The sequence below is a fragment of the Myxine glutinosa genome, chromosome 5 (genome assembly GCF_964187855.1).
Source record: "Myxine glutinosa chromosome 5, kmMyxGlut1.1, whole genome shotgun sequence".
Lineage (NCBI taxonomy): Eukaryota > Metazoa > Chordata > Myxini > Myxiniformes > Myxinidae > Myxine > Myxine glutinosa.
In genome coordinates this window covers 158,183,005-158,196,659 of record NC_136265.1, presented here as the reverse complement: position 1 = coordinate 158,196,659, position 13,655 = coordinate 158,183,005, and the positions used below count along the sequence as shown (strand labels likewise).

At 45.2% G+C, this 13,655-nt stretch overlaps 1 protein-coding gene across 2 annotated transcripts in view; it reads left to right on the top strand.

Moving 5' to 3' along the window:
* The window catches only part of POLA2 (DNA polymerase alpha 2, accessory subunit), a 71,722-nt gene extending 67,097 nt beyond the window's left edge, over nucleotides 1-4,625 (top strand). For both annotated transcript variants that reach the window (XM_068115868.2, XM_078778931.1), the window contains one exon: nucleotides 3,391-4,625. In XM_068115868.2, the coding sequence (XP_067971969.2) occupies nucleotides 3,391-3,546 (156 nt within the window). In that variant the 3' untranslated portion in view covers nucleotides 3,547-4,625. The remainder of the gene's footprint in view (nucleotides 1-3,390) is intronic.
* Nucleotides 4,626-13,655: the final 9,030 nt, after the last annotated feature.

The window sequence follows — 13,655 nt, the reverse complement described above, 5'->3', positions numbered from 1 at the left end:
ATCTGTTTGAAGTCGGCATCACCATATCGTGCCCTCTCCTGGATGAACTGGAGAAACTTTGCATATGAGCCCAGTGCTGGCTCAGTCACTAGTGCACCTTGGGGATCCTGGCACTGAATGCAAAGTGTGAAATCAGTTTCTTTCTTGGTTTTCTTGCTTTTTGGCTCCATCATAGCTCAGGGTCACGAATCTGGAACATACAAATAACAAATAACAATTAAGATAGATGTGCATTAAGTTAGATTTTGGACACTGGTTCGGCTGTGCCATAAAAACCTATTTTTATCCCTTGTAGGTTATTAAAGAAGGTTTCATTCAATTCTCTATCCCCAAAAATGTACAACTGGACACCAGAATCGAAACTCTAGGTCATTTAGAAGCCAAGATAATGGAATTTTACGTTTTCGACATCCGCCATTTTGAAAATCCAAAATGGCCGCCATAAAGAACTTGAAACAATTGGAGACATATTTTTTCTAGAACTTATATCATCCCTAAAGACAGCCCAACCAGTGTCCAAAAATTAACAAGCAATTTCACCGGGCATTTCAATCTGCTACATTGGCCCCCCCACTAGTATGGGGAAATCGGGGATATGTTCCAGGCTACCAAAAAACTGACCCTAAAACGGCCGTTCTTGCTTTATTTACATGTTTCTTTGTATGGAATGGTGCAGCAGTATTAAATATACATTTAAAAAAATTAAATATACGTTAGTATCATAACAGTACTGTATTATTGCAAAATAACTCGCCTTATTGTGAGGTGGTTGTTGGAGGTTTGGGTGATGATTTGCTGGTGGATGGTGTTGAATTGCTGGTGGATGGTGTTGAAGTAGGCCTAAATAATTGTGTTATAGGCACTTGCTTTGCCTTCTGTTTTAACTCGCTGTGAAGTTCTGTGTAGGGATTTAAAGCTGAATCTATGGCCCACTTGAACTTCAGGCTTCTTTCAACAAAAGGATCTATCCTTACAGCAATTTCTTGGGCAGTTTTTGTTGCCTTGAAGAGCTCCAGCAGTTTGGTGGTTAATTCTGCCTTTTCTGGCTCATCATATTCTTCATTGTCTTCTTCATGAGACGTCTGGGTCACAAGTTCTTCAAGTTCTTCAGTGGACAGTTCTTCTCCTGAAGACTTTAACAGTTCTTCTACTTCTTTTTCTTCAATGTCATCAAATCCGAGTTTCAGGATATCAAAATCTTTGGGAAAACGCCGGCCATTTTTGTCGCAATTAATCCAGAATGTAAAATCGAACTGCGATCGTGATGACAGCAGGTGGCGACTGGTATCATCGTATGTATAAATTACCTTCTTCGGGTAATTGTCGATGCTAATGGCCTTTCTTCTTATAATGGGCCCATCCACTGGAGCAGTTTTCTGGTTCTGATCTTCGATCCAGACACTCAATCTTTTCTCCATTTTTTAAAACAAGGGTATCTCTCCTGCTAACGTATGATGTTGCGATGGAGGCTCCTGCAGGAATGCTGGAACGGATTTTATCTTCGGCCTTCCGTACCATCCTAATGGTTGATTCATTCACGCCATATTGCCTGGCCAAAGATGAAGCAGAAACTGATGATAATTTATTCAGGATATCAAGTTTGACCTCCATGGTCATTGTTTTCCTCCTCTTCTTGTCTGGTTGGTGCAAATTGGGTCTTTTTGGAGCCATAGTGATCGACTTAAGTTCACTTGATGGTGGCAGGTTCGGAGATGGCGACAGGTGGCAGCTCGTGTCACGCGTGTATATAAATTAAATAGTAATTATATAATATAACCACCTTTAGAGGCCATTTTTCCCCGCAAAGCGGGGGTTGGCCTTTTTCGGGAACCGTGGTTGTTGTTGTTTTTTGGTCCCCTTTTTGAAGCTGTTAAGCAAGGTAATAAGGAATAAGGAAAAATAAAAAAATGTTTAGGAAAACGCCGGCCGTTTTTGTCGTAATCCAGAATGTAAAATCGAACTGCGATCACGATGACGGCAGGTGGCGACTCGTATCATCGTATGTATAAATTAAATGGTAATTAACCCTTGTCCATACAAGGGGGGTCTTTTTAGCCTTGTATTTAGCCTAAGAAGACCTCCCTTGTGTGGACAAGGGTTAAGTAAAGTACAGTACAGTAACGAGGAATAAGAATAATATAAATCTTTGGGAAAACACCAGCCACGATCACGTAAATGTGAAACACACCTTCGCGTTGGGGAGGTTTTGACGCATTTAATTCAGCGTGTAAATTGGAAACCGCGTTCGAGGAAGCCGCGTTGGAGGAAGTTTTACTGTATATATAGCTTTATCACTTTATCAAATCACGATTTCAAACACGAATTTGGCATAATATTGGTGATACGTATTCATATTCTTTAATTTATTGTAGTTATTATTGACTGACACTGTCTTAACAGAATGAATGAAGGGCGAATACATTTGAGAGAGATAAAATTTATGCGAGCAGTCTGACTGCTCTCGAGTGCAATACAGCACTTGAAAAAAGATGGACTCAAACATAATCCATAAACCAACTAGAACGGCACTCGGTAGAGCGCATAACTCTACCAGGCTGAACAGTTTACGTTTTGTATCCCACGGCACCGATAGGCTGGATCTGCTGACCTGAACCAAAATCTAACCAGCTTCTTGTCATCTATCCATCTCATCCACCAAGTTTTCTTAAAATCCATCCCCAATCCTTTGAAATATCGTGCTCGATATATTCTTTTTGGCCCCATTTCTCATTTTTCACCAAAATCTAATAGATTCGTCCTTCTCATACATCAAACCTGTCCACCAAGTTTCATCCGAATCCATCCGCAACCTTTGGAGATATCCTGCACACAGACAGACAGACAGACATGGGTGAAAACATAACATCCGTCTACCTTCGGTGGTAAAGGTAATTAAACCGTGCTTTTGGTTTTGTATTACAATGATTTATTTTGTTATCACGTCTCAATTAATACATTTTTGTTTTGCGTGGAAAAAAAAATCCATTGACCCAGAAGGGTGGGGGTGTGACGCCACTTCCAGTGGAAGAGGTGGGTATTTCAATTCGTACTAATATACGCCAATTCTGGTTGAATTTATGTCTCCGTAAGTACCGGTGATTTACTATTACTGGAAATTTGGAATACATGCAGAGTACAAGCCGAAAGACCTGTTAATGCAACAGATACCATGGGCCTTTTGGAGTCCATATTGCAGACAGGACATCCAGCATAATGTCCCATCTGAAGCGCTTGTACCATGATACGCTGCCCCTGGCTAGTACTGTACCTTTTAGCTGGCACTTTTAGCTGGACCCAGTTCCTCTGGGAGACTAACTGGATCAGAGACCAGTGTAACTTTCAAATCGTAATTGGTATATGCATATGTGCCCCATCTGCTGCTGTGCTCAGGAGGTACTTGGTTGCTTCTGCATAAACCCTGGGAGGTTGACCAAAGGTCATGTCGGTGGAAATTTTGCTCGTCTCATCGTGCAGCGCCCACCTGCCCCAGCCACTGGAGAAAATCTTCCCTTGCCTTGCATCTCTGTACAGATCGTGAGGATTTGATGCTTCCTGTGACTATTTGGTAATATGGAGTGGCTGACCCACTCCATACTCCTGCTTGACCCACAACTTATCCTTAGGGTTTGATCAATGCCATATTTTAATAAAATTGAGGCCTAAAAAGATCAGTGGGCCTTCTTGCACATTGTCTGACTATTTTCTACATTTTCCTTCCCTCTCATCCATTGTTTGCTTTGTGTAAACATGATCAATACAGTTGTAGTTTTACAAGGAATGGTCGTACCTTACGAGGAATCTTTGAGATTGGATGTCGTCCTTCAATTTGAAGGATCCTTTTGGAAGTGTGAAAGAAAACATATGATAAGCTGCAAATAAAGAAGACGATGAATTTGAAATGTATTATTTTAAGGTCCAGGTGCTTCAATGTTTTATTTTTCAAAACAAATATCAATTAATTGATATGCCGCTAATCAAAATGATTTTTGATCCCGTTTTTTTTTTTTTTTTTCATTGCACAACAGCTATGAAGTAGATGTGATATCGGATGACTCCTTGAACATGCATCGTACTTATCGGAGGGAGCGTTGGCAAATATAGAGTTATTTAAGGAATTGCAAGTACGCCATTCTCAAATTTTCTGCTGAATAATCGCAATCGCTGAAGTCACCCCAGATCCACTTTTTTGAAATTCCAACTTCTTTTCTGGAAGTCCTTGCAGTGTCAATATGTTTTATACCTCTCCCATCTCCCCCCAAGCCCTCTGCCTCCCACAGTTCTCTCGATGTCCCTGCTCTCAAATGTTGTTTGTGTCCTTCCCCCCCTCTCCCCATCTTGTCTACCGCTCCCCTTATTTTGTATTTTATGTGTCGGTTTGACTTTTTGTGTGATTAATGTTAGCTCTTTCATGAGCCTCGATGTTGTATACAAAAAAATAAAAAAAGGTCCAACAAAGGCCATGACGCGGAGAATTATTCGGACTGTAATCAAAACACAAGTGATTAGATTGTGATACACCTATGAAATAGTGTGAAAAGTTAAACTTTTTATTTTGTAACATTCCCAGGAATACTGCAATGTGTTGATCTGAGGGAAATTGGGATTAAAAAGCTGAGGTTTCAAAAGTTTCCTTCTACTTTATTACCTGCGACGTTTTGCAGGTCTACAAGAGCTCAGTGTGGTTGTTGTGGTTTTTGTTTGGGGGGCGGGGGGGGGGGGGATGCGATTTTTCAAATGTGCACCCATTGATTGAACAGCTGTGGGTTCCCACCCACATTTCTGGCTTGACTCCACCCACCATGGCACCCAGCCAAAATGATATGGCCGCCATCTTAGTTTTCTGGTTTCTGGTTTCTGGTGGGTGGGTTTTCTGATGATATGGCCGCGAAGACATCAGGCCAGTGTGCCTCTGTTGATTATACTGCTCGGGCTTGTTGAGTAGGATTTCCATTGGCTTTGTTTGGGATGGGTATTACGATGAGGTACCCCAAAAAATCGAATCGTATGTCGAATAAAAATTATCGAGGTTTAACCAAGCCTGGCAGCGCACACGGTACTCGGGTCCCTAAAATAATAGCATTACGTAATTTTTGAATGGCTCCACATTGGGGTTAAGCTATCCGTGACCATGTGATGAATCGGCTTGCCCTGATATAACCGTGGGGAGGGTGACCTGGATAAGATGAGTCAAGTTAATGTTTTAATAGCACATAAAATGTGTTTCTCAATCAAGCTGTTCATCCTTAAAGAGTTCTTCAAATGTGCGTTTCCCAATTTTCCCAATATCTGCCTGTGAAACACCAGGGTGACCGTCTACAACTGGGTCGGGATTCAAACCCAGGTAAAATGTGAGTGTGACACCTTTGTGCCATGTTGATATTGTTATGGTTTTCCGCCGCCCTTCCTGCCCTTACCAAGTGGAGATTAAGCCCCTTGTTCTTCTTGTGTCGGCGCAACCGAGACTTGAAACGCCCCTCCCGGGCAAACGCAAGGTAGGGTTTCGGGACAATTCTCGCACGTACCTAAATACCTGCGCCGCTGCGGAAGCGGGGAAGCAAGCCTCGCACGAGCCACGTGTAATTTGAGTACACCGAGTGGATTGCGTACCACGTGGTCCGTGCAGTTACCTTGGTATTGGAACCCGATTTGAGCGGATCTATTCGTACCACGCTTAGTCAATGATGGAAAAGGTGAGACGGTCGAATAAAGGAAGAACACTATTTAATTATTATTCACACAAGTAAGTACAATGATTCGGTAGAAGTACAGAGACGCAGAGGAGCCTTAATCAGTATTATATTAAATCCCAGACACGGGCCCGATCACACTCACAAAGGGGAAATGCAGGCAGGATGATGTTCACGCGCTGCCTTGGTCGTCCAGGAACGGCCCCGCCCGGCGTGGCTCTCCACGGTCACAGCACGTCCCGCGATGAAGGCAAGCAGGCGGTGGATGGGATCCTTGTAGCGCGTCTCTCGAACAAAGGGCAGACGAGGCAGGAGGGAGGGAAAATATACGCGTCTCTCGCCGGCTTGGCGGTTTTCCACAGCACGTTTCGTTACCGGCGCGCTATCACTCGCGTAACCCAATAGAGGCTCGGCCTCAAGCTCAACCGAGCGTCCAATTTGGTAAGAGCGCTTATAGCTGGGTTCATGCGCGTCTTCTCTCAGAACTCGTAACCTGCTCACACTCAACGCTCACAGAACTCAAGCTCACCAAACTTGTTCAAGCGCCTCCCTCCACAGAACTGCTCAAGCTCAACACCCAGCGCAGGCCCTTCTCACAACTTCTCAAGCTCATCACCCCGCAGAACTGCTTTGGGGGCTTCGTGCAACGGGTTTTATTGCCACGCCCTTAGCTCTCTCGAATGTTCCAACCACGCCCTGTGACGCAGTGCCACAGCCACTCCCTTCGAGCCCTGATTGGCGGCTCGCGCTTACCGTCAGCTTCTCCGCCACCCTCATTCGGTCTTGCCTCGATCTGCCAGGCCTGCCTCGTGTTATTCACGCCAAAAAAGGCCAAAGGAGGCGTAAGACGGCATAAGGAAATAGAGGCGGCATAAGGCAATGAAGGACCTACTCTCATTATTCTACTCAACGCAAAACTAACACAGGAAAAGGACTATTCTCACACGTACTAAGAAATAACTGAACTATCGCGAGGCTACATGTTGTTGTGTGACTAAACTATGAGGGGGGAAATTAACCTTTATTGTACAAACTCAAAACCGCAACAATATTAGGCCGAGAAAAATATATTTCCGGTCTCTGGTCAGCGCGCGCATCAATTTTGACCCTGCGCGTCAACAATTTCTTTTTTTTAAAATTTCCAACGGTACCTACAACAGCGCGCACCTGATGTTGCCGGGCCGGCGCGCTATCTCGGGAAATACGGTCGCCATTGGTATCGACGTTCGCGCACGGTTCTCCCCTACATAACTACGTTTCGTTTGTCCAAATCCAACCAGCCGTTCCAAAGATATGAGTCGTGTAGTGTGCCGTGACGTCATGAATCCAAACGGCTTGATATTGTCATTTATTGAAACGAAAACGTTCTTTGTCGGGTTCGTGTGAAGCAACCAGAAGGCCTAGAGAGCTGCGGGTGGTCTCGTTAGTTAGGCCTGGATCCTATCTCGTGTGTCATGAAGTTGTAAGTGTGTGATAATCTGGTGGACTGCGAGAAGAGATCGTGGGAGACCATCGGCCTGTTAGACCACTTGCGCATGCGCAGTGTTGACGCGATCGACGCATTGGAATGTTTAACGGTATGGCGAGGCGATCTCAAGAACGAAATGGCAGTCTATAATATTGTTACGGATCTCAGAGACGGTACTCCCCTTAGCAAGGGGGGGGGGGGGGGTTAATCCCCTTGGCCTGTTAACCTGGCCGTCTCTAGTGCTGGTACTTGTAACGCTCCTTTGCGGGGTGGAATTGATCAGGGTTATTGGTCAAGGTGTTCTCCCGAATACCTTTACCAATCCCTCCGCAAAGCAGGGAGACAAGTACTGCTCGAATCACGGACAAGATGGTATTTGCCGAGCGGTTTAGCAATCCGCGGCTCGAGCCGTTAGCAATTGACTAACCCGATTCCGAGCGTTGGCCAAATCGTGCCACAGGTACTCAATTGGAGACAGGACGAAAGCGATCGGGGGAAAGAAGAAACCAAAGGTAAGAAATAACAGGCATTTATTAATTATTTACAAAACCAAAGAAGAGGAGGAAACGAAAGTAATACACAGAAGAAGAAGAAGAAGATACACAGGGCAGCCTCAAGCAGTCTTATATTATTAACGCCGCAGACAGACAAACAGACTTACACGAAAGGGGAATAGCAGGCAGGAATGACTGGACGAAGGAGAAGGGTCCAAGTGGGACAGCAGGGCTGGGAGGTTCGGGTAGAGGCACAGCAAGGAGGGTCCGCTCCAGGTCCACGCTCCGGGCTGGAAGCGAACAGCCAGTGGCAGCTTCACGTATTCGGTTTCACACACAGTCGGACAATGTCAATTGACTACTGTATTGTTGTTGCCGTCACGGGCCCACTCTTTTGCCTCACGATCCAGCGGTATGCTCGCCTGGTACCTCCCTCATCTGCCGGATCACGTCTCTCTCTTGAAGCAGTCCCTCCCAGCCGCTTTTATTGTGCGCTCCTGTATCCAGCCGCCGGCTCCTAGGACACGCCTACCGGTCGGCTCACCTCGGCCCTGGTTGGCCGGTAAGGGCTTGCTGACTCCACCTCCGATGACGAGTCGACGTGCCACACCTTGTTCTGGTGGCTCCACCCCCTCCTTCCTCGGCTTGACCGCATGGCTAATGGCGGTTTGGGGCCAACAACCGCATCAAGGCTAGGAGCAGCGAACGCTGCTTGACTGTTACTTTGCGGAGACGCGGGTGAGGCGATTGGGGAAATTGAATCGGGCCTATCTTATTTGATTAATGCAACGCAGATTCAACTATTGGGAACAGATCCCTAACTGAAACACATAATAATGAAATAACTACGGAGAGGTCCTATGGTTCGCTACGTGTTGTACATGGACTAACTAGGGTGCGAACTTTAACAAGCCAATTGATGGGGATATTTACAGGGGAACATTTATAAGGGAGACATTTACTAAAATTTACTAGTGAAGGTTCTAAAAACCGTAACAATATGCTTGAAGAACTTAATGATTTTCAGAATAAATACATTTTAAAATAACTTTAGCTTGTGTTCATTATTTACAAAAAAGGCCTACAAGTCCCATTGGCTGTCTTTAATTTCTATCTGGACGGCGCCATCGCAGATGAGGAGGACCGCAAGGCATGAGGACACAAAAAACACCTTAATATGTGCAATCCATGCTTTTCAAAAAGAAGAAGAAAAAAAAAAAACGCATCGCCGCATCAATTCTGGAACTTTGGTCTGACCAGAGACCAGCAATATATTTTTTTCGGCCTAATATATCTATCTATAATTCCAGTAATCTCTGTCTGTCTGTCTGTACGTTTGTCTGTGACCGCTGTTTCTCGACAACCACGGGTCCGATATACTTTTAACTTGCCAGGTATATTGCTGGGGACCCGAGGATGTGCCTTTTCAAGGTTTCATATTAATCGGACAATTACTTACCGAGCTATGTCCAAAAAACGATTCAACCAATCAGAGAGCAGCGAACGATCGCGTGTGCCGAACGTGGCGGACACACTCTGCCTCGGATGGCACATTTGAGAGCGTATTCATTTATTTCACGTTTGCAAACTATGTTGGCGTTAAACTACGTTTTAAAACTAATAAAAACGAATTTGCGATTCATTCGCTTTCCTGCGCGTTTGTGCACGCGATGGCGATTGCTTTACCAAACTCCGGAAGCCGTTCGCTTTGGACCAAACCATTGCATGTAAATAGAGGGGGGGGGTTCTGTGGTCGTTGCGAATGGACCAAACCATTCATGTAAATAGAGGGGGGGGGGATTGTCACTGTACTCGCAAGCCGTTCGCCGTTCGCTTTGGCGTTGCGAATGGACCAAACCATTTCATGTAAATAGAGGGGGGGGATATAATTTTAGATAGATATATAGTACGGGCATATATATAGTACGGGCATGCCCTAGTAATAATAATAATAATAATAATAATAATTCATTTATTTTGTATAGCGCTTTTCAAGTAGCCCAAAGGCGCTTTAAATAATTTATATAAGGTACATATATGACTGGAGAGATGCAAGGAAGCAGGGTGTTCAGATATATTTGTGTCGCATCGTGTCCTCTCAAACAAATATACCAATTCACAGGCCATTATACCTGGGATGACCAGATAAGGCCAAAACTGCATTTTACACCAAAGTAATCGACAGTCATGTGAAAAAGTAAGTACACCCCATGTAAACTTTTGACTTTTTCAACATATTTCAACATACAGCTATTTGATCTTCATTTCAACAATATTGATAGATAAAGGTGATATAATATAACAAATATCATGAAACATTTACATTTTGTAGTCCATTGTATAATTTAAATAAACATAAATGCAAATTTCGCATGTGGAAAAAGTAAGTACACCCCGACATTTATCACGACTTCAAACACCTAAAATTAGAATCAGGTGCACCAGCTCAGGTGCAAATGATTAGAACATCGTTAGAGAGGATCTTGGAGGAACCTGTCTTATTTAAACCTCAGACATTTAGTTTGGTTTGCTCTTTGTTGTTGAAGTGTGCGGCGTCACCATGCCGAGATCAAAAGAGCTCTCTGAGGCCTTCAGAAAGAAGGTTAAAGATGCCTACGAGTCTGGGAAGGGATTTAAAAAGATCTCCAAACAATTTGAAATCAATCATTTGACTGTCCGGAAGATCATCAACAAGTGGAGAAGATTCCAAAGAACTGCCAACTTGTTCAGGCCAGGCCGCCCCAGCAAGTTCAGCCCGAGAGCAGACTGCAAGATGCTGAAAGAAGTATCTAAGAACCCCAGAATGTCATAACGGGACCTGCAGGTAGCTCTTGCCACTGTTGATGTCAAAGTGCACGAGTCTACCATTAGAACGAGGCTGCACAAATTTGATCTACATGGGAGGTGTGCCAGGAGGAAACCTTTGCTGTCCAGAAAGAACATCAGGGCAAGACTAAAGTTTGCCAATGAACACCTCGGCAAAGACCAGCACTTCTGGAACAATGTGCTCTGGACAGATGAGTCAAAGGTAGAGCTATTTAGCCACAGTACCAGAAAACATGTTTGGCAAAAACCAAAGACAGCATTTGACCACAAGAACCTGATACCAACTGTAAAGCATGGTGGTGGAAATATTCTGGTTTGGGGCAGCTTGGCTGCATCAGGGCCTGGGCAGCTCACCATCATAGAATCCACTATGAATTCTTCATTGTACCAGAGGGTGCTTGAGGATAATGTGAGGCCATCTGTCGGAAAGTTGAAGCTCAACCGAAGGTAGACCTTGCAACATGACAATGACCCTAAACATACCAGTAAATCCACCAAGGAATGGCTGAAAAGAAAGAAATGGAGGGTTCTGGAATGGCCAAGTCAAAGCCCGGATCTAAATCCCATCGAGATGTTGAGGGGGGATTTGAAACGACCTGTGCGTGCAAGAAACCCCTCAGACATCGCACAGCTGAAAGAATTCTGCATGGAGGAGTGGGCAAGAAATTTCTCCCAGCCGATGTCAGAGACTGGTAGACAGTTATAAGAAACGCCTACTTCAGGTTGTTTCTGCCAAAGGGGGCAATACCACCTATTAGAGCCAAGGGTGTACTTACTTTTTCCACATGCGAAATTTGCATTTATGTTTATTTAAATTATACAATGGACTACAACATGTAAATGTTTCATGATATTTGTTATATTATATCACCTTTATCTATCAATATTGTTGAAACTAGGGCATGCCCGTACGTGGGTGCCCGTTCCTTGCCAAAAAAAAAAAAAAACGCTACCCGTACGCTCTACCCCGCCCGTACGCCCGTACGCCCGTAAACAAAAAAAACAACGCTCTTCGCTTCCGCCCTTCGCTCTGACTGAATTGGGAGAAATAATGCGCATAAGAAATCGAGAAATTATTATTTTCTCCGGAAGAAATCGAATTACGAACCGTAATGGCGCACGCGCTCGGCTCGGCTCGCTCTCACATCGGCCACGCCTACGCAATAACGCGTTCTGTGATTGGCTGCCGGAAGTGCAGTCTTCACTGTCCGGAAGGTCGCAAATCGCAGTTACGATGAATCGCAAATTAGTTTTAATTAGTTTTAAAACATAGTTTAACGGCAACATAGTTTTCCAACGTGAAATAAATGAATACGCTCTCAAATGTGCCGTCCGAGGCAGAGTCTGTTCGCCACGTTCGGCACACGTGATAGCTCGCTGCTCTCTGATTGGTTGAATCGTTTTTTGGACATAGCTCGGTAACTACTTCTCCGATTAATATGAAACCTTGAAAAGGCACATCCTCGGGTCCCCAGCAATATACCTGGCAAGTTTAAAGTATATCGGACCCGTGGTTGTCGAGAAACAGCGGTCACAGACAAACAAACAAACACACACACAGACACACAGACACACAGACACACACACACACACACACAGAGATTGCTGGAATTATAGATAGATGAAGATCAAATAGCTGTATGTTGAAATATGTTGAAAAAGTCAAAACTTTACATGGGGTGTACTTACTTTTTCACGTGACTGTACATTGATAGCATTCAATGTGTGTGTTATTTTGGCATCTTCTGCCGCGGTCGCATGAAGTTGAAAATGGTACCATATTCATTGCCAAGGACCCGGGCAGTGCTGGGTCAATAAAAATTGGGCTTTGGGCCCACGGACTGACTTGCCTTACAGGAGGTCGATCAACTCTGCGAAATGGCTGCCAACCGATGGCTGTTCGTGGTCTATAAAGTCTGAGGTTAGAACGACCCACTAACCATTATGCCACCGAGTCTGTCTAACGACGATTAATCTCTACCACACATCCACACCCACCTAAATCCTCCTCCGCACCTCTACTTCTGATTTACCATCCCTGTGGCCTGTACACGTGACCTGCACTTTTGCTACTACTGTACACATGTAGCCTAGGTATATTTGATGAAAACTTTAAAATTGACCACTTGGTGTTTTACATCACAAAAACTCTACAGTGTGGTCCAGCAAGGTGGTGTTGTGGTGGTGTTTTTTTTTTTGGCCCAGTCTGTCAGTCCTGGTTGAACAGACCATCAGGATGGAGATAGCCGAGCGATCTCACAGGAGCGACCCACAGATCCTTCACATCCAAGATGCTGTGCTCTTGCGTACGTGAAGCCAGGACTGCGCAGTCTTCCATGATGTTTTATTGAGTGTGGAGAGGCCTGGTACTGGTTACAGGTGTCCTCGAGTCCATGTTTTGTTGTGTAAAAGTTACGGGTGGTATCCACAGCGAGGGTGTGAAAGATGAACACGATCAGACCTGCGGAGTTGTTTATGGGGTGGAGTTGAGGGAGGCAGAAGGGTTCAAAGGGGAGGGGTTGAGGGATGGGGTAGAGTCTACAGATGAGGGTTGAGGGAGGGGGTAGAGATGAAGGAGGAGGTAGATGAGGGTTGAAGGAGGGGGTTGAGTCGAGATTGAGGGAGAGGTAGAGATAAGGGAGGGATTAGTGTTGAGGGAGGCAGTAGGATTCAAGGGGGGGCCGGGGGGAGGGTTGGGTTGAAGGAGGGGGTAGAGATGAAGGAGGGGGTAGAGTCTCGAGATGAGGATTGAGGGAGGAGTAGAGTCTCGGGTTGAGGGAGGGGTAGAGATAAGGGAGGAGGTAGAGATAAGGCAGGGGGTAGAGATAAGGGAGGGAGTAGTGTTGAGGAAGGCAGTAGGATTCAAGGGGGGGAGGAGGTTGGGTTGAAGGAGGAGGTAGAGTCTCGAGATGAGGGTTGAGGGAGGAGTAGAGTCTCGAGATGAGGTTTGAGGGAGGGGGTAGAGATAAGCGAGGGAGTAGTGTTGAGGGAGGCAGTAGGATTCAAGGGGGGGGAGGAGGTTGGGTTGAAGGAGGAGGCAGCGATGAAGGAGGAGGTAGAGTCTCGAGATGAGGGTTGAGGGAGGGGGTAGAGATAAAGGAGGGAGGAGTGTTGAGGAAGGCAGTACGATTCAAGGGGGAGGGGGAGGTTGGGTTGAAGGAGAGGGTAGCGATGAAGGAG